The sequence below is a fragment of the Phacochoerus africanus genome, chromosome 2 (assembly GCF_016906955.1).
Source record: "Phacochoerus africanus isolate WHEZ1 chromosome 2, ROS_Pafr_v1, whole genome shotgun sequence".
NCBI lineage: Eukaryota > Metazoa > Chordata > Mammalia > Artiodactyla > Suidae > Phacochoerus > Phacochoerus africanus.
Window position 1 is genome coordinate 49,828,963 of NC_062545.1, and position 24,919 is coordinate 49,853,881.

The 24,919-nt window shown below is 36.2% G+C and overlaps 1 protein-coding gene across 3 annotated transcripts in view; it reads right to left on the reverse strand.

Annotated features, from left to right (window-relative positions):
• Positions 1-813: 813 nt before the first annotated feature.
• Positions 814-24,919, reverse strand: part of LMBRD1 (LMBR1 domain containing 1) — a 105,088-nt gene continuing 80,982 nt past the window's right edge. For 2 of the 3 annotated variants that reach the window (XM_047760030.1, XM_047760049.1), the window contains 3 exons: positions 24,078-24,156; positions 1,410-1,501; positions 814-1,272 (listed from right to left, as the gene is read on the reverse strand). In XM_047760030.1, the coding sequence (XP_047615986.1) occupies positions 1,156-1,272; positions 1,410-1,501; positions 24,078-24,156 (288 nt within the window). In that variant the 3' untranslated portion in view covers positions 814-1,155. Of the gene's footprint in view, positions 1,273-1,409; positions 1,502-18,472; positions 18,535-24,077; positions 24,157-24,919 lie in introns of all 3 variants that reach the window. The other variant, XM_047760040.1, reaches the window with a different exon arrangement.

The window sequence follows — 24,919 nt, forward strand, 5'->3', positions numbered from 1 at the left end:
GGAGCCAAGGGTATATGAGATTGACCAGAACGAAAATGTGAAATAAGAATACAAGGGGATGGATCTTGGTGAATACTATTAAAGGGTGCCAAACATGAAGGGGTGCAAAGGTCTACCAAGACAAAGAATCAGAACCCCAAAGTGGCACAAAAATTAAGGCAGAGAAGAATTAAGTGGGAGGTGGTTGTTAATGCCTAAGTTTTTTTCAGATACTTAATGGTTATTTTATTTCAAGGATCATAATATGTGCTTTTTATGAGTTCTAATTTGCCTGTGGTAGTAAGCTTGGACATTACTTGTGATGATCTCTCACCTTCTAGAATGAATACAAAATAGCCAATCAATAATTATATAGCTTTCCCTATATCTTTGGCAAATTCTAAATCTTTAGAATGAGAACAATATTTTTAAAAGCCAAAACATGTCATATATCTTATACGGATTAGTACATTGATTTTTTTTTCCAGTATTAGCTATTATTGACAATACTCCCATTTATGCCGGCATACAAATTTTGAGGTTAGCAACCTACAAAAATGTATGTGTCTTTAACACTGTAGATAGAGGTGATAAGATAGCTAATGGATAATTATCTTTAAATATAATATATCTTGGAATGCCATGGTTTTATTAGTGCAACATGTAGCCTTGAAATTTAGTCATGAAATCTATTTCAATGGCACTAATGATTTAATGTAGAAAATAGAAAACAAGCTGTATTGGGGAGTAATATTTATCAGCTCTATTATAAATATTATTTTTAGAAATCAGATATAGACACTTGAAAATTCCACATTACTCTATAGAGACCCAAAGGCACAAATATGAGTGATTTATTACATTTTTACAAAGTGACAAAAGGGAATATTACTTCTGGAAGATTTTTAATCATTTCATCACTATTATATTACACACTAGAAAAAAAATTTCCACATTCCCTCACAAAGCCAGTAGTTTTATATTTACACAGTATTATTATAGCAATTTAAATGTTAATCTATGATACATTACTTCAGAAAACATAAAAAATATAGTTTTTTAATAGCCATGCTCCCATTTTTGATGAAAGCTAGTCAGTTCATCCTAATGTTAGTTTGACACTTTAAAAATACACAAGAAATAGTCAGCTTTGTAAAACCCGTACCAGAGAGGCAGTCAGACAGAATAGATGGAGGGCTCATCATCACTCAGGTCTGAGTCATCCTCATCCACTCCTTCAATGACCGATTTCTTCCCTTTACAACAGGATACGACCAACCCAATCACGAACACCTATAAGTGTAAACAAGCTATAGGTTATTTCTCAAATCTGAAGTCATTCAGAAAGTACCAAATTTAAAATCAATCCCATTACTGGGATATAAACAGGCCACTAAGGGTCAAAGGATCCTTGGGACACCTGTACTTACCCCAAGAAAGGCCCAGTTACCAAAATAGTAGGCAGCACTAAAGAACCAGAACTTGTGAAGGAACAGGTATGTCCGGGTGACAGTACATTGATCTATAAAAGCAAATAAAGGACTAAGGTAAGAGAGTGTCTCTCTTTAAATAGGCTATTAATACTTTACATAAAAGGTTATTAACACAAAATGAATTATCAGTGTTAGACCTAGTTTTCAATCCTATTTCTATCTCCAAAGCCCACTCTTTTCAATCACCAAAATATAGTTTAAATTATCAACTAATACTTAGGTATAAAAAATGACATTGGCTAATTCGCTGTATTTGAACTAGAAGAAACATTTTAACTTGGAGTGCCAGACATGTCCTAAAACAAAACAAAGTTTTCCTGATGAAGAATGACAGAATAAAAGAAGTAAATCTAACTCTCAGGATAGCTCACTTGAGAGATTTGAGGGTTTTTTTTCTTCTCAAAAAATGCCATTGAAAATTATCACAACACTGTAAATCAACTACACTTCAATGAAACTTTAAAAAAATGAAAAAAGTGCTATTTAAAAAAGTGCTATTAAAAAGATGTCTGCTGCTTTGAAAGAAATACAAAAATCATTATTTACCAATTTGCTTACTGTCTGAACTTTAGAAGCATTATAGCTTGAATTTCAAAAGAAATCATTTATTTTTCTCCTTCAAAAAAAGGAGTAACTCTTGAAGAGAAAGTGGCAGACTGGTTATTTGATATTTGTGTGAGACCCCATACTATTTTATACAAATACATTATTTCCATTCATTTACAAAGTCCTTTATATAGACTGACATATACCTAGTAAATGACGACTGAGGAAATACTAGTTTATTAAAACCATTTGTCACCCGGACTTCTGAAAAGTAGATTTAGGTTATATTTTATCCCAATACTCCCATCCCTTTCCCTGTAGTTCAGCATTTCCTTCTGAACAGCTCAACACCAAGCTGGACAAAGCAGTCTCTGCTTCTGGCAGGAAAACATGCTATTCAACAAGGAGGCAACCCTGCCTCTCACAAGCAGGGACAGCCACCTGAATGCTGACCTACTGAGCCCTCCAGAGCCCCTTCATATTCTCTGGTCTCCTTCTCAACAGAAAAGTCTAGAAGGAATATTCGGAGCTTCGTAAGAAAAACCAAAAAGGTGTCAAGCAGCAGGCATGGAAGAAATGTTTCTCTCCTCTCCTGCAATTACTGGCACCCACGATTATAGCCTGACACTAGGCCCTGGGAGCTCAGGCCAGCAGACGAGACCCCCTGACAGGAGAGCCACTGGTCATTCACTCTCTCCATGTTTTATCTTGCCTCTATTAAAGACCATACTTCCTGGTAATGTAACTTATTCAGCTTGTCACTTTTCCATGAGATTAGCCTGAGTATTCCAAAGTACCCATCAGAACACCTGGCATTCATCTTCAATATGCTGTTGAAGTTAAACTAAATTTTTAAAAAAGGTATTTCATTTAAAAATCATATTGCTAAATCATACATTTTCTAATTTCTTTTAACTCAATACTCAATTTTCTGGTCTGCATGGCAACCTCACTTGACAATGGACACAATACATGAGGCTTTCTCAGCTGGATAGTATGAGCCAATAAGATCAATGAGGCCCTCTTCTGACCCCACACCTACCTAGAAACTGCATGATCATAAACTAGGCTTTCCATACAGTTTCCTTCTCTTTGGTGAGGATTTACAAACCCTGAGCCTGTAGTTTAACACTTACACTTACTATGGTAAATTAATAAGCTGCCTTCTGGCTAATACTTTAGTTTCCTCTCTGTTCACTTATCTGGAATGAAATACAGATGCTAGAGATCATGGTATGGCAAGACCTATAAGTAATAAATCTATCTCATCTCTAACCTCACTACTGCTTTACTTATTTGATGGGTGGAATTAAACTGAATGAGGCTATCAACATAAAGTTATTATTTGTCAAGTAAAAGATTTTAAGTTTATAGTACTTAACCAGGAGGATTTTAACTTATTGAAACAAACTTTCTGGTTCAAGAGGACAAAGTGAGCACAGTTATTTGTTTCATGTCCTTCCCAGGACCTCATTAAAGTTATAGTATAGGAATAAAGCCAGTAGCAACCTTTAGCAGCAAAGGGAATGAGAGGTAGGCCATCCAATGATAAGATATTCTGCAATATTCTGGAAGATGGAAAGACAGTTAAAAGCTGTCCAGTAAAACAACTCGTTTCCCTCTCATTTATTTTAAGAGGTAATTTAAGGATCAAGGAACTCCAGTCACAGAGTCCCTACTGAGGAGGCTTTCTCACTCCCAATAGTGAAATACAAATTAACATAAATATGAATGGATCATAAGACTTATACAGAAAACCATCAGCATGAAGGGAAGGAACAAGATAAATGAAACTGTTTCAAGATAAACAGAACTGTAATTTTACTTAAAGGAAACAATTAAGGAAAATATTTAGTATCTTCATATGCTGAAGGAGATATTAAAATTCATAAAACAAAGAATGCTTGAAAAAGAAAAATCAGAATAAAGTACCTCAACAAAAGTAAAAATGTATGAAATAATAGGGTGTAGTGTGAAGATAAAGCCAAATACAGACTTAGGAATCTAGAGCAAAATAGTAGGCAGAAGATATGAAATGAGAGGAGACAGATGATCAGTTGAAGACATCCAACAACTAGTGAACAAGAGCTCCCTAAAGAGAAAATGGAGAAAAGAGTAACTGTCAAATTAACTTCGAAAGAAAAATAGATTGGCACGAGATTCCTTACCAGTTAAAAATGAAACACAGCTGGTGCAATGTCTTTTAAAGTTCTAAAGGAAATGATCCCTTACGTAGAATTCTAAGCACAAACTACCCATTAATTCTATCAACTGCTGAGGATAAAATACTTTTCAGATTACAAGGACCTTACAGATATGTATTTCACACAAAGCATTTCTTTTCTTTTTTTATCCCTAAGAAAAGTAGAGCTTGGGGAAAGAAATCAAGAAAGAAGATATGGTTTATCATTATAAACCATCAGAAGTCCAATGAGCAGAAATTAAGACAATAGAGCTGAAGAGAATTAGAAAACTGACCCAAATAAGAAAAGGAATTGGTAGGTACTTGGAAGTGAATACAGTGGGTTCCATCCAACAGATAAGGTGAGCAAGAAACTACAAGATTCTAGGTAGATATTAATCTTATGTCACTTTAATAACATTTCTCCAGAGAAATAAAAAGGAACAAATGAAAAAAAATGTGGTTCATTCTAGAATGCAGAACCAACATTCCACAAATGTTGGTTGAACAAAAGAAAAAAATATACTACATACCTATAGTACTATGTATACATGCTTCCTTATCCCAAGGAGCTTACATTCCTATAAAAGAGTAGGATAGAGATAAGATATATAAATGACACTAAGACAGGGTAAGGTCATGTCATAAGAAGTATAAATGCTATGGGAATACAAAGGATAAAAAAAAAGAAACTGCATATGTGTTTGGAGGTTCAAAAAAGGTCATGTTTGAAATAAACCCTGTAAGTTGGCCAGGATTCTCACTGATAAAGATGGGAGGAGCTGGATAGAAACTGGTGGTGATATTTTAAAGAACAAATGGGTGAAGAACAAAGACGGAAAAGATGGCCACGTTCAGAAAATGTATTTTAAAATGTTAGAAACATGTACGATGTGTTAAGAGTAGAATCCTTCAATCCTTGGCCAAATTCATCAGACGGTGTAGGGAGAAGAACCTAAGGTCCTTACTGGAGGAATGGCATTATCAGAGGACTTTAGAACAGCAGTTCCTGCAGCACGGTTTCCACACCAAACTATCAGAAAATTCTGCAGATCTACTGAAGCAAAAATTTTGTAATTTATATTTCATGAGCCTTCCAAGGAGTGACTCTGATGTATGCAAAACTTTGATAACCACTGTTTCAGACAATTACGCTAACTGCACTGTGCAGTGTGAATCAGAATGGAGCACTACTTAAAAGGTACAGCAATTCATGTGAGATGTCATTTAGGTAAGATGTGAGGGTCAGTCACTATGGCAGCAGACTGCATCCATCCCTTAGCGACTGATTAGGTGAAGAGAAAAAGTGAATGAAGATAACTGTACTTCAAAGCATGTGAGGTAAAGTAACAGTGAAGTCAGGAAGTGTAGTCAAAGTCCTTAACTAATAGTTTGTACTTGCCCAAGAATTATTTATTTTAAACATTTTAATAAGCATATTGCCAAAATAAAATGGCTCTGTATATTATTTTCATATGGTTGGTAAGTTCCATTCATAGGTACCTGCAGATAACACGCAAACATCTTTGCTTTCTTCCTCTGAACACCAGGTACCACCTTAACCTACACATCATGTTACAACTACACAGATGCTTTTGGCCATAATGGAAAACTAATGAAAAAATGTGCAGTAACCAATAGTAGACTGCAAAGTTATTAGGCTTCTTGTCCAAGAACAAAATAAAATCAAACAGGCGCAAAGAAATTTTAAAAAGGTAGCCTTAACAGCTGCAAACAGATTTTAAAGAAAATTATTCTAGGTATTATCAAAAATAGAATATAAAATATTAAGTAACATTTTAAAATTAAACTCTAAAAACCATAGGTATAACCCCTTTCATTCTTAAAGCCTATACTAAACTACTCAGAAAATCCTACTGATGCTATCTTCAAAATATATCCAGAATCTGACCACCATCACCGGCTCTCCCTTGGATTCCTACAAAAGTCACCTGCCAACTGGATTTTGCCCTTGGTTTATTATGGTCTATCTCAAGGGCTGGTAAACTATATTCCTAAAGGATAAATTTAGTCCACCACTTATTTAAGTTTTGCTGGAACATAGCCACAGCCATACAAAATGTACTGTCTATGGCAGATTTCTGGTGCAGTGGCAGAGCTGAGTAGTATGAGACACTACTGCATGTCCCACAAAGCCTAAGATGTTTTCTATCTGTCCTTTACAGAAAAAGGTTGCCACACCCTAGTCTATATGCAACATAGTAGCCAAAGTGATCCCTTGTGAATATAAGCCACATTAAGTCATCTGCACACAATCTTCTAGACTTTCCAGCTAAGTAAAAGCTGAGGTCCTTATACTTGATGACATGCTATTCTTCTACCTCTTCTAGCATCTCTCACCCTGCACCTGCTGTCACCTTGATCTGCAGTGCTTTCCCCCAGGTATCTGCCTGTGCTCCTTACTTTCTTAAGCTCAAATGTCAGCTTCTCAGTATGTGTTTCCTTTCTATTCTATTTAATTTCAAATCATTGCTCCTTCTGAGAACCACATAACCCTCCTTTGGCTCTTTATTTTTTCCGTTAATATTTACCATCTGACATTCTTATTTGTCTCCTAAGTAAGACCCATGGGGAAAGAGAATTTGAGTTTGTTCACTGTTGCAGCCCTAGTACCTAGAATAGTGTCAGGCCCATAGTAGATATTAAATGAAAAGCACAGGAAGAGCACTTGAGCACACAACACCACAGGAGACATTAACAAATACAGCAAGGCATCAGCATCCCTTTTTCACCTCAGCCCATACGGCTAAGTTTTTAATGAAAACCCTTTTTAGCCTATTAAAACTGGCTTTCCTTAAAATGAAATTTTTATTTATAATTGTATAAATCAAACAACAAGCGTAAACTAGTGCAGTAACTCCTTTAATAAAACAAGTTTTAAACAGAAGTATCTCTTGCAAGACACCATTTTCAATAGTTCTTTTCCTGTATGTGAAAGTATGGGTGGGTAAATCAAAAAAAAAAATCACCTGAATCCACTGTTAGTGATAATGTCATGAACACTATTACTTAGCTTGACTTCTAAACAAAATTTCCTAGAACCTTAGAAGGTAGCCAGAAACATTTCAAATTCTTGGAAAAAGATGGTACCAAGAATTCAGGAATCATATTTTTTCAAAGTCTCAGGAACTACCGCCCCACTGTCACTTCTCAACAAACTGAAAGAAAAACACTCTTCTCTAATCAGTAGCTACTAGGCCTATATGCATGCCACTATCTTGTCTCTCATTGTTTTCATCTTAAAAAAAAAGGCTTAATGCCTTTAATCAAGGTCTTACAAAGTGAGGAACTGGCTAGAATTGGGCTAAGTTTATGATAACAGGTTTTGGACTGGTGGATGCAATGAAATAAGAAATCTTGAAAATCAAGTCTTTTGGGGCAATTTTTTTTTTTTCTTTTTAGGGCTGCACCCACAGCATATGGAATCTCTCAGGCTAGGGGTCGAAATGGAGCTGCAGCTGCTGGCCTACACCACAGCCACAGCCATGCCAGATCTGAGCCGCATCTGCAAACTACACCACAGCTCATGGCAACGTCGTATCCTTAACCCACTGAGCAAGGTGAGATCAAACCTGTATCCTCATGGATACTAGTTGGATTTGTTACCACTGCACCACAATGGGAACTCCCTTTCTTGGACAATTAATTAAGCTATCTTAGTTGTTTCACAGTCAGGAATTAATTATTTCCTGGAGCAAGTCAACCATTTGTGTTGGTCCTCAGTAGTATTTAAAGTAAGGACAGGGGCGTTCCTGTCATGGCCTAGCGGTTAATGAATCCGACTAGCATCCAGGACCCAGGTTCGATCCCTCGCTCTGCTCAGTGGGTTAAGGATCTGGTGTTGCCATGAGCTGTGGTGTAGGTCGCAGACACAGCTAGGATCCCGTGTTGTTGTGGATCTGGAGGAGGCTGGCAGCTACAGCTTTGATTGGACCCCTAGCCTGGGAACATCCATATGCCATGGAAATGCAGCTGTGCCCGGAATTACAGAATATTAGCAACATGATGTTGGTGTCAGTTTCCCACATTTTATAGGATCAAAAGGCTTTTAAAATTTATTGAGCAGCATTTGGGAATGGCTTAAACTTCAGATAGTCTATTTTGAGTTGTTAAAATACACTGCCCTGGAATTTTTGGATAATATGTTGGAGTTAGAGTCAATATGGCAAATGTGCAGAATGAAGGCTAAGTTTCTGATACTGTAAGATACAACTCTGATTAGAAAAGTCTCCTGTTCAGCTCATAGCTTTCAAAGCAAATGCTTCAGATAAGAAAGTGTAAAAATTGCTATCTTAAAAAAATTAGGTGAGGAATTTATAAAATATCTTAAGTTGTTTAAGAAAGTTTATTATATTATCCAATAGAGACTAGCATCTTTGCATTTAAACTGGTGGATTATTTTAAAATATCAAAAAGTATTAATGTGCCTTATAAGTTTAATTTCTGAAGAGGTTTTAATATACTATTTGAGGATTTAAACTGTTTTTTGTTGTTGCCTTTTTGCAGAGCCTCAAAAGAAACAGATTCTGTAAACCAGGTCAAAGAATGATTCATTTTCCATGAATGAATATGCCTATAATTAAATCAAGGTTTATTTGATGCTAGAAATTTATACTGGAAGTGACAGGAAAATGTGAGAGAAGAATTATTTTGTAGCAGTTGATAACTGAAAATAAACACAAAAGATCAACTCACTTTCACAAGAAGTTATATCTTTTAATCTAAACTGTTTAGGGAAATACTAGATAGCATACATTGTATTCTACACTAATTCTTATATTGAAAACACGTCATTTTGTGGGGCAAAATATATCATGTTGAACCACTGGGCATATACATTTAGCTTTTTGGAGTCTAAGAAAAATAACACATAGAAGTATGAGGGGTTTTTTTTGGTTTGCCTTTTTTTTTTTTTTTTTTGGCCTTGACTGCAGCATGCTGAAGTTCCCAGGCCAGGGATCAAACCCATACAACAACAGTGACAAGGCTGAATCCTTAACTGCTAGGCCACAAGAGAACTCCATAAAAGCACATAAATAATGTAAATTACATAAATAATATAATGTATAATACCCTCAAAATGGTAATTAGAAATGGTTATCCTTAGTAATTCTGTAACTTGGTCTGCACTTTGTACCATCAGTTTTTAAAACAGTAGCCATCTGGTGGTGTATAGTGGTTCTCATGTGGGTTTTTTTTCCTACTTTTTATCATGATACACACTAACAGCTCAGCATTTTTTTTTTTTTAATGTTTTTGGTAGCAACTTTCGTGCATTTTTAAAATTGAAGTATAGTTGACTTAAAATGCTGCATTAGTTTCAAATGTAAAGCAAAATGACTCAGTTACATACAAAAATATTTTTTTTCAGATTCTTTTCTCTTATAGTTTACTAAAAAATATTGAGTATAGGTCCCTGTGCTATGCAGTAGGTCCTTGTCGGTTATATAGTAGTGTGTACATGTTAATCCCAAACTCCTAATTTATCCCTTCCCTACTTTCCACTTTGATAATCATAAATTTGTTTTCTATGTCTGTGTGTCTGTTTTATATATGAGTTCATTTGCAGCTTTTTTAGATTCCACATATAAGTGATATATGCCATGTGTCTTCTCTGTCTGGCTTACTTCACTTAGTATGATAATCTCTAAATCCACCCATGTTGCTGCAATGACATTATCTCATTCCTTTTTATGCTGAGTAATATTCCACTGTATATATGTACCACATCTTTATCTACTCCTCTGTTGAAGGGCATTTAAGTTGGTTCCATGTCTTGGCTACTGTAAATAGTGCTGCAGTAAATAGTGGGGTGTATGTATTTTTTCAAATTATGGTCTTCTCTGGATAGATGCCCAGCAGTGGGGCTGCTGGTCATATAGGAGTTCTATTTTTAGTTTTTTGAGGAACTACCGTACTGTTCCCCATAGTGGTTGCACCAACTTATATTCCCACAAACAATGTAGGAAGGTTCCCTCTTTTTCAAACCCTCTGGAGCATTTATTTATTGTTTGTAGAGTTATTGATGATGGCCATTCTGGCTGGTGTGAGGTGATACCTCATTGTAGTTTTGATCTGCATTTCTCTAATTTTAAATTACTGATGTTGAACATCGTTTCAGGTGCTTTTCAGCCATCTCTATCTTCTTTGGAGAAATGTGTACTTAGATCTTCTTTCTGACCATTATTGGGGGGGGTGTTTTTTCGGTATAAATCTGCATGAGATGTTCATATATTTTGGAGATTATTCCCTTGTCAGTAACTTTGTTTGCAAAGATATCTCCCATTGATTGTCTTTCTGTTATTTTAAGGTTTCCTTTGCAGTGCAGAAGTTTAATTAGCTCCCATTTATTTTTGTTTCTATTTTCAACATTCTAGGAGGTGGATCCAAAAAGACACTACTGAAATTTATGTCAAAGAGTGTTGCATAGTTTTTCGCTAGCAGTTTATGTCTTTAATCCATTTTGAGTTTATTTTTGTGCATGGAGTTAGAAAATGTTCTAATTTCATTCTTTCACATGTAGCTGTCCAGTTTTCCTAGAACCACTTATTGAAGAGACTGTCGTTCCTCCATTGTATATTCTTGCCTCCTTTGTCATAGAATAGTTGACTATAGGTGCATGACTTTACCTCTGGGATTTCTATGTTTTTTGGTTGGGGCATTTAGCCCAGTTATGTTTAAGGTGATTATTGTATGATTTCACTGCCATTTTATTAACTGTTTTGGATTTTTTTCGTACATCTTTTTTCTTTCCTTCCTCTTCTCTTCTTTGTGATTTGATGGCTATTTAGTATTGCGTTTGGATTCCTTTTTCTTTTTTTGCATATATATATATCTGTTATAGATTTTGGTTTGCAATTACCATGAGGTTTTGATATAGCAGTCCATAAATATACCTGATTGTTTTAAGTTTCTGATCTCTTAACTTCAAGTGAATTTCAAATATCCTGCATTTGTAGTCTACTCCTCTCACGATTACTGGTTTCAATACCATAGTTGTGTGTGGATGGTTTCCTAACTTAACTGTACATTTGCCTGTCCTGGTGAGCTTTCTCATTTCGTTTCTAGATGTGGCCTCTTTTCTGCCTAAAGAAGTTCCTTTAGGACTTGTTGTAAAGCGGGTTTGGTGTTGCTAAATTCTTTCAGCTTTTGCTTGTCTGTAAAGCTTTTGATTTTTCCATCAAATCTAATGAGAGACTTACTTGGTAGAGTATTCTAGATTTTGGAATTTTCCTTCTATTGCTTTAAATATATTGTGCTACTCCATTATGGCTTATAGATTTTCTGCAGAAAAATTCTCTGATAATCTTATGGAGATTCCCTGGAATATTATTTGTTGCCCCCTTGTTGCTTTTAAATTTTTTGTCTTTAATTTTTGTCAATTTGATTATGATGTGTCTTGTCATGTTTTTCCTTGGGTTACTCCTGTGCGGGACTCCGTGCTTCTGAACTTGGGTGACTGTTTTCTTTCCCATGTTAGTGAATTTTTCAGCTACTATCTCAAACTATTTTCATAGGCTCTTTCTCTCTCACTTTTCCTTCTTGAGACCTCGATAATGAGAATTTTGTTGCATCTGATGTTGTCTCAGAGGTCTCAAACTGTCTTATTTCTTTTTTTTTTCTTTTTTTTTATTTTCCCACTGTACAGCAAGGGGGTCAGGTTATCCTTACATGTATACATGACAATTACATTTTTCCCCCAGCCTTTCTTCTGTTGCAACATGAGTATCTAGACAAAGTTCTCAATGCTATTCAGCAGGATCTCCTTGTAAATCTATTCTAAGTTGTGTCTGATAAGCCCAAGCTCTCGATCCCTCCCACTCCCTCCCCCTCCCATCAGGCAGCCACAAGTCTTTTCTCCAAGTCCATGATTTTCTTTTCTGAGGAGATGTTCATTTGTGCTGGATATTAGATTCCAGTTATAAGTGATATCACATGGTATTTGTCTTTGTCTTTCTGGCTCATTTCACTCAGTATGAGGTTCTCTAGCTCCATCCATGTTGCTGCAAATGGCATTATGTCATTCTTTTTTATGGCTGAGTAGTATTCCATTGTGTATATATACCACTTCTTCCAAATCCAATCATCTGTCGATGGACATTTGGGTTGTTTCCATGTCTTGGCTATTGTGAATAACGCTGCAATGAACATGCGGGTGCACATGTCTCTTTGAAGTAAGAGTTTTGTCTGGATAGATGCCCAAGAGTGGGATTGCGGAGTCATATGGAAGTTCTATGTATAGATTTCTAAGGTATCTACAAACTGTTCTCCATAGTGGCTGTACCAGTTTACATTCCCACCAACAGTGTAGGAGGGTTCCCTTTTCTCCACACCCCCTCCAGCACTTGTTATTTGTGGATTTATTAATGATGGCCATTCTGACGGGTGTGAGGTGATATCTCATGGTAGTTTTGATTTGCATTTCTCTTATAATCAGCGATGTTGAGCATTTTTTCATGTGTTTGTTGGCCATCTGTATATCTTCTTTGGAGAAATGTCTATTCAGGTCTTTTGCCCATTTTTCCATTGATTGATTAGCTTTTTTGCTGTTGGGTTGTATAAGTTGCTTATATATTCTAGAGATTAAGCCCTTGTCAGTGGCATCATTTGAAACTATTTTCTCCCATTCTGTAAGTTGTCTTTTTGTTTTCTTTTGGGTTTCCTTTGCTGTGCAAAAGCTTGTCAGTTTGATGAGGTCCCATGGGTTTATTTTTGCTCTAATTTCGATTGCTTTGGGAGACTGACCTGAGAAAATATTCATGATGTTGATGTCAGAGAGTGTTTTGCCTATGTTTTCTTCTAGGAGTTTGATGGTGTCCTGTCGTATATTGAAGTCTTTCAGCCATTTTGAGTTTGTTTTTGTGCATGGTGTGAGGGTGTGTTCTAATTTCACTGCTTTTTCATGAAGCTGTCCAGGTTTCCCAGCAATGCTTGCTGAATAGACTTTCTTTTTCCCATTTGATGTTCTTGCCTCCCTTGTCAAAGATTAATTGACCATAGGTGTCAGGGTTTATTTCCGGATTCTCTATTCTGCTCCATTGGTCTGTCTGTCTGTTTTGATACCAGTACCACACTGTTTTGATGACTGTGGCTTTGTAGCATTTCTTGAAGTCTGGGAGAGTGATGCCTCCTGCTTGGTTTTTGTTTCTCAGGATTGCTTTGGCGATTCTGGGTCTTTTGTGGTTCCATATAAATGTTTGGATTGTTTGTTCTAGTTCTGTGAAAAATGGCATGGGTAATTTGATAGGGATTGCACTGAATCTGTAGATTGCTTTGGGTAGGATGGCCATTTTTACAATATTGATTTTCCCAATCCAGGAGCATGGAATATCTTTCCATTTCTTTACATCTTCTTTGATTTCTTTGATTAAAGTTTTATAGTTCTCGGCATATAGGTCCTTTACCTCCTTGGTCAGGTGTATTCCGAGGTATTTGATTTTGTGAGGTGCAATTTTAAAAGGTATTATATTTTTGTGTTCCTTTTCTAATATTTCATTGCTGGTATACAGAAATGCAACTGACTTCTGAATGTTCATCTTATATCCTGCTACTTTGCTGAATTGATTAATCAGTTCCAGTAGTTTTTGGGTTGAGTCCTTAGGGTTTTCTATGTGTAGTATCATGTCATCTGCATACAGTGACAGTTTGATCTCTTCTCTTCCTATATGGATGCCTTTGATTTCTTTGGTTTGTCTAATTGCTGTGGCTAGGACTTCCAAAACGATGTTGAAGAGCAGTGGTGAGAGTGGGCATCCCTGTCTTGTTCCAGATTGGAGTGAGAAGGCTTTCAGTTTTTCCCCATTGAGGATTATATTTGCTGTGGGTTTATCATAAATGGCTTTGATTATATTCAGGAATGTTCCCTCTATACCCACTTTGGCGAGGGTCTTGATCATGAATGGATGTTGGACTTTGTCAAATGCTTTTTCTGCATCTATTGAGATGATCATATGACTTTTGACTTTTTTTTTGTTAACGTGGTGTATGATGCTGATTGATTTGCATATGTTGAACCATCCTTGTGAACCTGGGATGAACCCAACCTGGTCATGGTGTATAATTTTTTTGGTATGTTGTTGGATTCGGTTGGCTAAGATTTTGTTGAGAATTTTTGCATCTATATTCATCAATGATATTGGGCGATAGTTTTCTTTTTTGGTGGTATCTCTGTCTGGTTTTGGAATGAGGGGGATGGTGGCATCATAGAATGTCTTTGGGAGTATTCCTTCTTCTTCAACCTTTTGAAAGAGTTTAAGGAGGATGGGCACCAAGTCCTCTTTATATGTTTGATAAAATTCACCTGTGAAGCCATCTGGTCCTGGACTTTTACTTGTAGGGAGTGATTTTATGACCTCTTCCATTTCATTTCTAGTGATCGGTCTGTTCAGTTGGTCTGTTTCTACTTGATTCAGTTTTGGCAGGCTATAAGATTCTAGAAAATTGTCCATTTCTTCCAGATTGTCAAACTTGTTGCCATATAGTTGTTCATAGTATTCTCTTATGGTTTTTTGTATTTCTGCTGTATCCGTTGTGATTTCTCCTTTTTCATTTCTAATTTTGGTTATTTGGGTTCTTTCTCTCCTCTTTTTAGTGAGTCTGGCCAGGGGGTTGTCAATTTTGTTGACCTTTTCAAAGAACCAGCTCTTGGTTTTATTAATTTTCTCTATTGTTTTTTGAGTCTCTACTTTATTGATTTCTTCTTTGATCTTTATAATTTCCTTCCTTCTGCTGACTTTAGGCCTTTTTTGTTCTTCTTTTTCTAATTCATTTAGGTGGAGGGTTAAGTTGTCCATTTGGGATCTTTCTTCTTTTTTGAGAAAGGCCTGTATTGCTATAAATTTCCCTCTGAGCACTGCTTTCGCAGCATCTCATCGATTTTGAGTGGTTGTGTCTTCATTATCATTTGTTTCAAGGTAGTTTTTAATTTCCTTCTTGATTTCCTCATTGACCCATTGGTTTTTTAGTAGCATGTTGTTTAGTCTCCATGTAGTAGGTTTTTTCTCTTTCCTTTTCCCATGGTTGGTTTCTAATTTCATGGCATTGTGGTCAGAGAAGATACTTGAGATAATTTCTATGCTCCTAAATTTATTGAGATTAGCTTTGTGTCCCAAGATGTGGTCGATTCTTGAGAATGTTCCATGAGCATTTGAGAAGAATGTGTATTCTGATTTTTTTGGATGTAGTGTCCTGAAGATATCAATTAAGTCTAACTTTTCTATTGTTTCCTTTAGGCTCTCTGTTGCTTTATTGGTTTTCTATCTAGAGGATGTGTCCATTGATGTGAGGGGGGTATTAAGGTCTCCTACTATGATTGTATTCTCATCAATATCTCCCTTCATGTCTGTTAATATTTGTTGTATGTATCTGGGTGCTCCTGTATTTGGGGCATAGATGTTGATGATAATAACATCCTCTCCTTGGATGGATCCCTTAATCATTAAGTAGTGTCCTTCTTTGTCTGTCTTTATGTCTTTTGTTTTAAAGTCTATTTTGTCTGATATGAGCGTTGCGACTCCTGCTTTTCTGTCTGTCTTATTTCTTTATTTTCATCTTTGTTCCTTATTCTGGTCCACATCAGTGATTTTCATGATTTTCTGTCTTCCAGCTCACTCATCGATCCTTCTGCCTTATTTATTCTGCTATTGATTCTTTCAAGTGTATTTTTCACTTGTTATTGTGTTCTTCAATTCTGTTTGGCTGTTCTTTATATTGCCCAACTCTGTTCAAAACTTCATGTAACTTCTCACTCTGTGCATCCATCTTTTTTTTTTTTTTTTTCCTGAGTTCTTGGATCATCTTTATAGTCATTACTCTTAAGTCCTTCTTGGGTGGACTGCCTATTTTCACATCACTTAGTTATTCTTCTAGTGTTTTACCTTGCTCCTTTGTCTGGAACATATTTCTCTGCCATCTCATTTGGTCTAAATTTCTATTCGTATTTTTATGAATGTGAAAAGTTATGTTTTTTGACCTTAGAGAAGTGGACCTCTGTAGGGGATGTCCTATGTGTTCGAGCAGTACATTTCCCTCTTGCTACTCAATGTTCAGGGACCGGCTGGACATAGGGTAGGTTCTGCAGCTGTTAGACTATAGTTTTCCTCCTTTGGTGTCTGCCCCATAGTGGTTGTGGCTAGCCTAGAGGCTTGTGTAGGCTTCCTGATGGGAGGAACTGCTGCCTACTCACTGATGGGTGGAGCCGAGTCTTATCCCTCTGGTTGGCCAGGGTTATGTAAAAGGGTGTGTTTAGAGGTGGCTGTGGGCTCAGGAAGTATTTAGGTAGTTTATCAGCTGACAGATGGGGCTGAGTTCCTGCCCTGTTGGTTGTTTGGCCTGAGGTGTTCCAGCACTGGAGTCTTGGTTCCAAAATGGCAGCCTCCAGGAGAGCTGATGCTGATAAATATTTCCTGTTATCTCTACTGCTAATCTCCAAGTCCTCACAGCGAGCCACAGCTTCTCCCCCCACCCTACCCCACCTCCCCAGAAGATGTTCCAAGACCAGCATGTAAGTCTGGAACAGGCTCCTATCAAGTCTACTTTTTCCTTTCGTCTCAGTGCATAAGAGATGTTGTGTGCATCCTCCAAGGGTAGAGTCCCCATTTCCTCTGGTCCTGTAGAACTCCTGTGTTTAAGCCCTACTGGCCTTCAAAGACAAATACTATGGGGGCTCATCTTCCCAATGCTAGATCCCCAGGCTGACATGGGGCCTCAAATTCTCATTCTTGTGGAAGAACTTCTGCAATATAATTGTTTTCCAGTTTTTAGGTCACCGACTCAGTGGGTATGGGATTGGTTATATCATGTGTGTGACCTTCCTACCATCTTGCTGTGATTTTTTTTTTGTCTCTGAATGTACAACATTTTTTTTGGTAGCTTCCAGTCTTATTTGATGGCTATTCAGCAGTTAGTTGTGATTTTGGTGTGCTCATGAAAGGAGATGAGCTCCAGGTCCTTCTACTCAGCCACCTGTCTCAGTACTTTTTAATATACAGATGTTCTCTCATATAACCAGAGTATAGCTGTTAAATTCAGTAATTTTAAGGTGGATATTGTACTTCAAAAATTTACTCTATAGTTCATACTTTGAGATATCATTTATCCCATTTATAGTACTTTCATCCTCTACCTATTGCAACAGCCCCATTCTCCCTAGTGTAATAATCTATTTAAATATTTTTAAAGTCTCTCCTCTACCTATTGCCACAGCCCCCTTCTCCCTAATGTAATAATCTGTTTAAATATTTTTACAGTCTCTCCATTTTTTTTTTTTTAACTCAAAACGGTCAATCATTCCTCCCATGGCTTATAGGAAACTATAATTCCTTATTTTCCTCCTTCTTAGTTCTCCATTGCTGGTTGTTCTTCTTTCTAACCTCCTAACACTGGACAGCCACAGAGCTCCACTCTGCACCTCTTTTCCTTTTCAGTTCATCCTCTTGGTGATCTCACATCCAGCTTCACAGCTTTCCTTCCCACCAATCCATCATAGACTTCTCTAGATATACATACCCAAATCAAGATCTCTACTTGGATGTTCAGTGAATGACTCGACCCCAAAATAAGCAAACCTGAACCCCATGTTCTCCTTCAATGCATGAAATTAAGGAAATGGACCTATGGAATTAGGGATATATGCACTTTGCAAAAACACTCAAGAGAAACTAGCCAAATAGCTAGCTCCTGAATGCAATTCAGTATGATCTCATATTAAAAAGTAGAGTTACACACAACTTTCAGTACTACCCTGTGGCTTTTAGTTCATGTGCCATTCAACACATGGGATTTGTAAGGCTGTTTAGAAAGGATGGTAAAAATCCCAAACCTAAACCACACTCGGAATAAGAAATTTTCTTCATAGTTAAATCTTTTCACCTAATCCTCTAATACTTCAGCCCATATAACCCTAATGAAATTACATTCTAAAAGGTTTAAGATTGGTTTGGTAAATCTCTCTCTGAAGCATCAACACGAATGATCACTGCATGTAACACTACCTTGGATCCCATAAGGCTATCATATTCTGTTCATCTCTCATTGTCCAGACTCATGTTTCCTTCTCAAATAACCTCATTTAAGCTCTTTGACCTGATTTTCCTTTATATTACATGTGACTTTGATTTCCTCCTGGCTTCAAATGACCATTTCAATTACATCAAGAAAAGCAGTAATACCTTTTGTTTTTAAAGGACAGATGACACAAACAAAACACACAAAAAAGTGTTAAACATAGAAAAGAGACTTGAAATCTAGATACCTGCATTGCAGTCCCAAGTCTCATATTATCAACTTTTAACTCATCTCTTAGGGGTTTAGGTTCTGTATTTGCAAAGAAATGAGGATTAAACCAGTTAGATGGCCTCACTAAAGTTTCCTTATTTTGCTTTAAGATTCTAGATTATATTTCTAAAATGGTTTACAACTTAAGTGTCTCTCTGTGTCCTTTATTTCCATTTCTATAATTCTCATACCAAAAATGAGGGGGAAAATATTCTCTGACATAATATCTTAGATAAATGTTAACAGAAGGATAAGTATTGCAAGTCAACCTGCTTTTATCACTGACAAATGCAAAACATCTTGGTAAACGAGTTTTAATTGCAGAGAATGCATTTTGAGTCACTCCTTGATAATAGGCTTGTTTACTCCAGAACTCAGTGTTCAACTAAAGTAAGATATCAACGCACATTTTACTTTATTAACTTTTCTCCAACATTATCTTTAGTTATTCAAAATAATTCTTACTTTTCCCTTTGTACTTAGTATATATAATTATAACCCTCCTTCAGCTCTTTAATTTTAGATCTGTTCAGTTTTTATGTAATTTATATAGATTAATAGATTAGTTTAACATATCAGTTTCTATTTTAGCATCATCTAACTTGAGTCATCTTAACCATTTGTCCTAGTAAAATTATATTCTAATACTAAAATCTAAAGCCATAAATTGCTTGATGTTTTTTAAGGGTGGATATATATATTAACAAATATACTTAACCAGAATAACTCATAAAAATCAAGTTTGATTTATACTGATCATCCCATTTCTAGTTGTTTTAATGTCTAAATTAGACAACACAAGTTTACTTCAAGAAAAGATAAAATAATTAACTAAGACAGCAGAAGTAAGGCTTCAGGTTCATAGATTTTTTTCTTTTCTTTTTTTTTCTGGCTGTACCCATGGCATATGGAAGTTTCTGGGCCAGGTATTGAATCCAAGCTGTAGCTGTGACCTATGTCACAGCTGCAGTAATGCTGGATCCTTAACACGTTGCGCCACATTGGGAACTCTGGGTTCACAGATTTTTAATAATGACCATTTGGAAATACAGTATCTTGCTTCACTCCTCACTGTATTTCCCAAATAGTCAATGCCTCTGGTACAATTTACTTTTCTATAACATGCCAAATATATCTGTTTTTATGGCTTGTAAATGCAGTTCCCTCTCTGCCTGGAATAGCCTTTTTTGTTTGTTTGTTTCTGCATTTAGATATAACTTATGCTTTTGGGTCCAGTTAAAATGTTACCCTGCAGAGTAAACCACTGTCCCCTTTTACTTTCCCATAGCAATTTGTAATTTCATTACAGCTTGCCATTTACTTTTCTATTACAATATTTATTTTCATATCTAAATCCATTATGCTGTTTCCTTTTCAAAGGTAGGGATCATAGGTTTCCTCTGATGCTTTCTTGTCTTCCCAAAATCTACCCCACTACTCTGTTCACTAAGGGATACTGATCATTCATCTTCCTATGTGGACTCAAATATTTCTTTTCTGTTACTTTTGATAAATCTGTGTTTGTTTTATCTATTTTGTTCACATTAACATAGAAACTGTCAGTGTATTCATGCTTATTAGAATAAGAGGCAATAAAAGAACATAAAACTAAGAATGCAAAGGTCCTTTTGCCATAATAGCATACAAAATTTAAAACCTGATTTCTAATTTGCTCAGCTGACTCACGTTGAACTTATAAACAATGGATTACTTCTAAGAATAAATTAAGTAACATTGTTGTTTTAAAAGAACTTTAGAAACACGGTATGATAAGCAGTCTTCTTTTTTTTTTTTGGTCTTTTTAGGGCTGCCCCCGTGGCATATGGAAGTTCCAATGCTAAGGGTCCGATCGGAGCTGTAGCCACCGGCCTAGCACAGCCACAGCAATGAGGGATCCAAGCCGTGTCTGCAAGCTACACCACAGCTCATGGCAGTGCTGGATCTTTAACCCACTGAGGCCAGGGATCAAACCTGCAACCTCATGGTTCCTAGTCGGATTCGTTAACCACTGAGCCACGAAGGGAAATCTGATAAGCAGTCTTTATAAATCTACTAAATCATTATCATTTAAGAGATTATTCTAAATACAAAGAACCTAGGAGTTTTCATCATGGCTCAGCAGAAACGAATCTGACTAGCATCCATGAGGACACTGACGCAGGTTCAATCCCTGGCCTCGCTCAGAGGGTTAAGGATCCAGCATTGCCATGAGCTGTAGTGTAGGTCACAGGCCTGGCTCAGATCCTGCATTGCTGTAGCTGTGGTATAGATCGGCAACCGTAGCTCTAATTTGACCCCTAGCCTGGGAACTTACATATGTTGCAAGTGTGGCCCTAAAAAAAGACAAAGAACCTAAACTATTTTCAGATGACTCTCAAACATTGTAACATTCAATAAATGTTATAGGACTGCAATGTTTTTGTCTTTTTAGGACCAAACCCATGGCATATGGAAGTTCACAGGCAAGGGGTTGAATTAGAGCTACAGCTGCTGACCTACAAAACAGTCACAGCAATGCCAAACCCAAGTCACGTCGGCGACCCACACCACAGCTCACGGCAATGCCAGATCCTTATATCCACTGAGCTAGGCCTGGGATTGAACCTGCATCCTCATGGATACTGGTCACATTCGTTTCCACTGAGCCGTGATGGGAACTCCAAGCGCAATATTACTTAAGAAAAAAAGTCTCTAAAATATACTTAATATTGGTAAAAGATCAATATATGTATTTATAGAAATTATTGCTTTAACATCATATAACACTATAAATTATAATTTTTATTTCTAAATCTAAAAACCATTCTCCAAATTGCTGTTATTTGCAACAGATAAGCAAGTGCCTTTTGGGTGTTAATATTATAGCGGCATCTATTCTAGTCAACGTGCCCACCAACATGTCACAAATAGTGTTGTCTTTTTTCTCTGTATGCTGAGATTTCCTACCTTACATTCAAATGGATTCTGCCTTAAAAGTCTGTCACCAAACATTCCACCCTATCCCCACACTTCTGTGTCAAATCTCATCTTCTAATTTGCTTCTTCATCTTTCCCTATCATTTAAGAAGGACTTTTTAACATATAAAACTCAGGAGTTCTCCTGTGGCACAGTGGGTTAAGGATCTGGTATAGTCTCTACTGAAGCAGCTGGGGTTGCTGCTGTGGCATGGGTTCGATCCCTGGACTGAGAATTTCCATGTGCCACAGGCACAGTGGAAAAAAAACAAAAACAAAAAACAAAACAAAAAAAACCTCCATTTTATTTCTTTATATATGAATTAGTAGGATTAATATTTTCCTATGAGCAACAGTATCCAAAGATATCTTAATTTTGAATCTGATGGAGAGTTCTATTAGAGCCTATCATTATTTTTATTTAAAGTATTCACTTAAAAAATCTACCCCTCCACCCCAAATTCAATCATCATACTTCTACCATCCTCTTCCAAGTATGCACAGGCAAGTTTTATCTATCTATCCATCCATCCATCTATTTTTTTTAGGGCCACACCCACAGCATATGGAAGTTCTCAGGCTAGGGGTTCAATTGGAGCTAGAGCTGCCAGCCTACACCAGAGCCACAGCAACACCAGACCCAAGCTGTGTCTGTGACCTACACCACAGCTCATGGCAATGCCAGATCCTTAACCCACTGAGCAAGGCCAGGGATCAGGCCCACATCCTCATGGATACTAGTCGGGTTCATTAATCACTGACAGAAACTCCATGCACGGGCAAATGTGACATTTAGAGATTAGCCAGAAAACAAAAAAATTCTGGAAAATAAATCCATAAAACTGAAGGGTATATTTTTGTACTTCAAAGTAACATTTCAAAGGATAAGTCAACTAAAATGTTTCAGAAAAATATTCAACAGTTTAACCACCATAAATTAGATTAGAATGAAAAAGGAAAACACTGAATGTGATTCATAAAAAAGTTATGGCCACGTGTATCACTTGACTAAAGCTTATTGATCTATAATATATAAGTTCATTCCATTCAGCAATACAAGGGCATTTAAAGCCTCCTTTACCAGTGCAACTTGATTTTGAAATTTTGATTTGTTCTGCTAAGGTTTCAATACTATTCTAAGAATTTAAGAAACAGAACCCATTTTAGATCTTCAGGGTTAGTGCCCTCTTAAAAAAAAAATTACAAATCAACTCAACAGTAGTTTTTCATTCTATTTTCCCTTAGCTAAAAGTGACAACCCAAAGCATTTCAACTCTCAACCCTACTTGTCATGTGTGTGTGCACGCACATTTCAAAGGGAAAAATCTGGGAGTAAAATCATTACAAAAGTAGAACTGAAATATCAAGTCGTGTTTATAATAGAAACATTTTACTATTATTTCTTCATGTTGTTTTCCTGTCTCATCTCGTTTTGTTCTTTTCTTCCAGTTTTAGTATCTTCCCTTCTTTCCCTATATACCCTGAACTCTGGTCACTTGATTCTCTAACTCTCAGCCTATCCTTTGCTTTGTATCCTACTTTAATCCTTCAACCCACCTTCCCAGACAACCTAGGCACTGATGGAGAATAATACTAGCTATACAGATTTCTTCTATAAAAATACAGATAATTTCATCTCTGTCCCCTGAAATTTATCTATCACTAACTTATCTTCAGTCAGATCCTGCTTCTATTCACTCAGCAAAACTTTTGCCACTTCAGTTTTGTGTCCAGAGGCCCTCACAGCTCTCAGGAGATGAGATGCAGTGATTTCCAGGTAAAGTTTGTTACTTCTTCCTCTGGGATACCCTGTATTCTATGCTTTTTCCTGTTACTCTGTCATAGTCCAGAGCTGACCCTGCTAACCAATTCCAAATTTATCTTTTTCATAATGGTACCCTGGAATGATTTATCAGGGAATATGCTATATTTGACATATTGCTTTACCCTGAAATAGAAGCATTTTGAAGGCAAAAGTAAAAAAAAAAAAATAATAATAATAATAATTTCTTAAAAGAATCAATCTGGAACCCTTAATCAGGATAGAATACTACAATACTGAAAAGAAAAAAAAAAATCACCTTATCATACAGAAAATAGAAAAAAAACAATTCTCTTAAAATACACAAAGGTTAAGAGCACAGGATCACAGACTTTTTGTCAGATTGTACATGAAATACTTATAACTGTGTTCCAGACATTATGCTATGTTCTTAAAAGTTAACTGCTGTTATCAACATTATTAATTATTAACTAAACTGATGAGATTGAAAGTTGTTCTAGGTCATAGGTACTTTTGGTCTCAGTCCTAAAAATTGCAGATTTCACCAAAACTCTCTTGAATTTTTTAAGAACAACAAAAGTAATTTAAGAATGACTTATGCTAGTACACGTGATAAGTACTTTGTTCTTCAAAGGTAACTGATTTATAATGATTCCTTCCCCAATGGAAACAATTATATCACCAAAAATCCTATTGAAGAGACTTACCAATTTATTTTTGCTAAAACTTCTTTTGTCACCACATATTAAAACAAATGCATCAAATGATTAAGACACCAAAATACAAGACAAATCTTTTCTTACAGAGATATAAACTCTAAGACAGGTGATAAACGCTGTTTTACCTTCAGGGGCATCTGCATCACATCTTTTTGGCACAGACAGAGTTGAATTGCCTTTATGGTCATCGTAAGTTATATTGCTCTGAGAGATGAAAACATAATTAAAATATAAATATTATCTTAATAAATATATTTTGATAAAAAGTAATCACATTATGAACTTTATATCTGTTTTCTATTAAGCTACACCTAGCTAATATTCTAAAAGGTAAATATTATGTAAAACTTCAATTAGAAGAAAAAGACTTATCGTAAATTTAACATTAGGGCTTTCCTGCAACAATCTTTAGGTCCTATGTTGAAAAACAGAGCTTCTGCCAAGAGAAACAGCCTACTTACTTTTCCACTGTGGAACAAGAAAAGTATCTTTCATCCATGCAAAAAGCATGATCTTATTTCACTCATTCATAGAAGAATGTTTCATAAGCATGACTTAGTGAACTAGGTGCAGGGGATAATAAGAGAGTAAGGCACATAAGAAATTAGAAAAATGACTAAAGTGATCTAGCATTGTGTTTCCCAAACTCAGGTCATTCATGTACCTCCATTATGATGTATGCCTTATCTATAGTCCACTCATATTATTATGTAATATTTTTCAATGAACTAATATTTCAAACCATAGCAATATTATGGATGGTATTGTTTAAATGTCTGATGTGCTTGTTGTTGTTCCTAATTACATGTTAAAGTAAAGAAAGAATGGAGGGAGTGCAGGATAAAAAAGGAGTGATCTGGATAGAATATATTAATAATGAAAGATTCCCTTAAGGAGTAAGGCTTGAATTGCCCGGAAACATTAATTTGATTTGAACTGTTAAGAATCTAGCTAGTATCCATAAGGA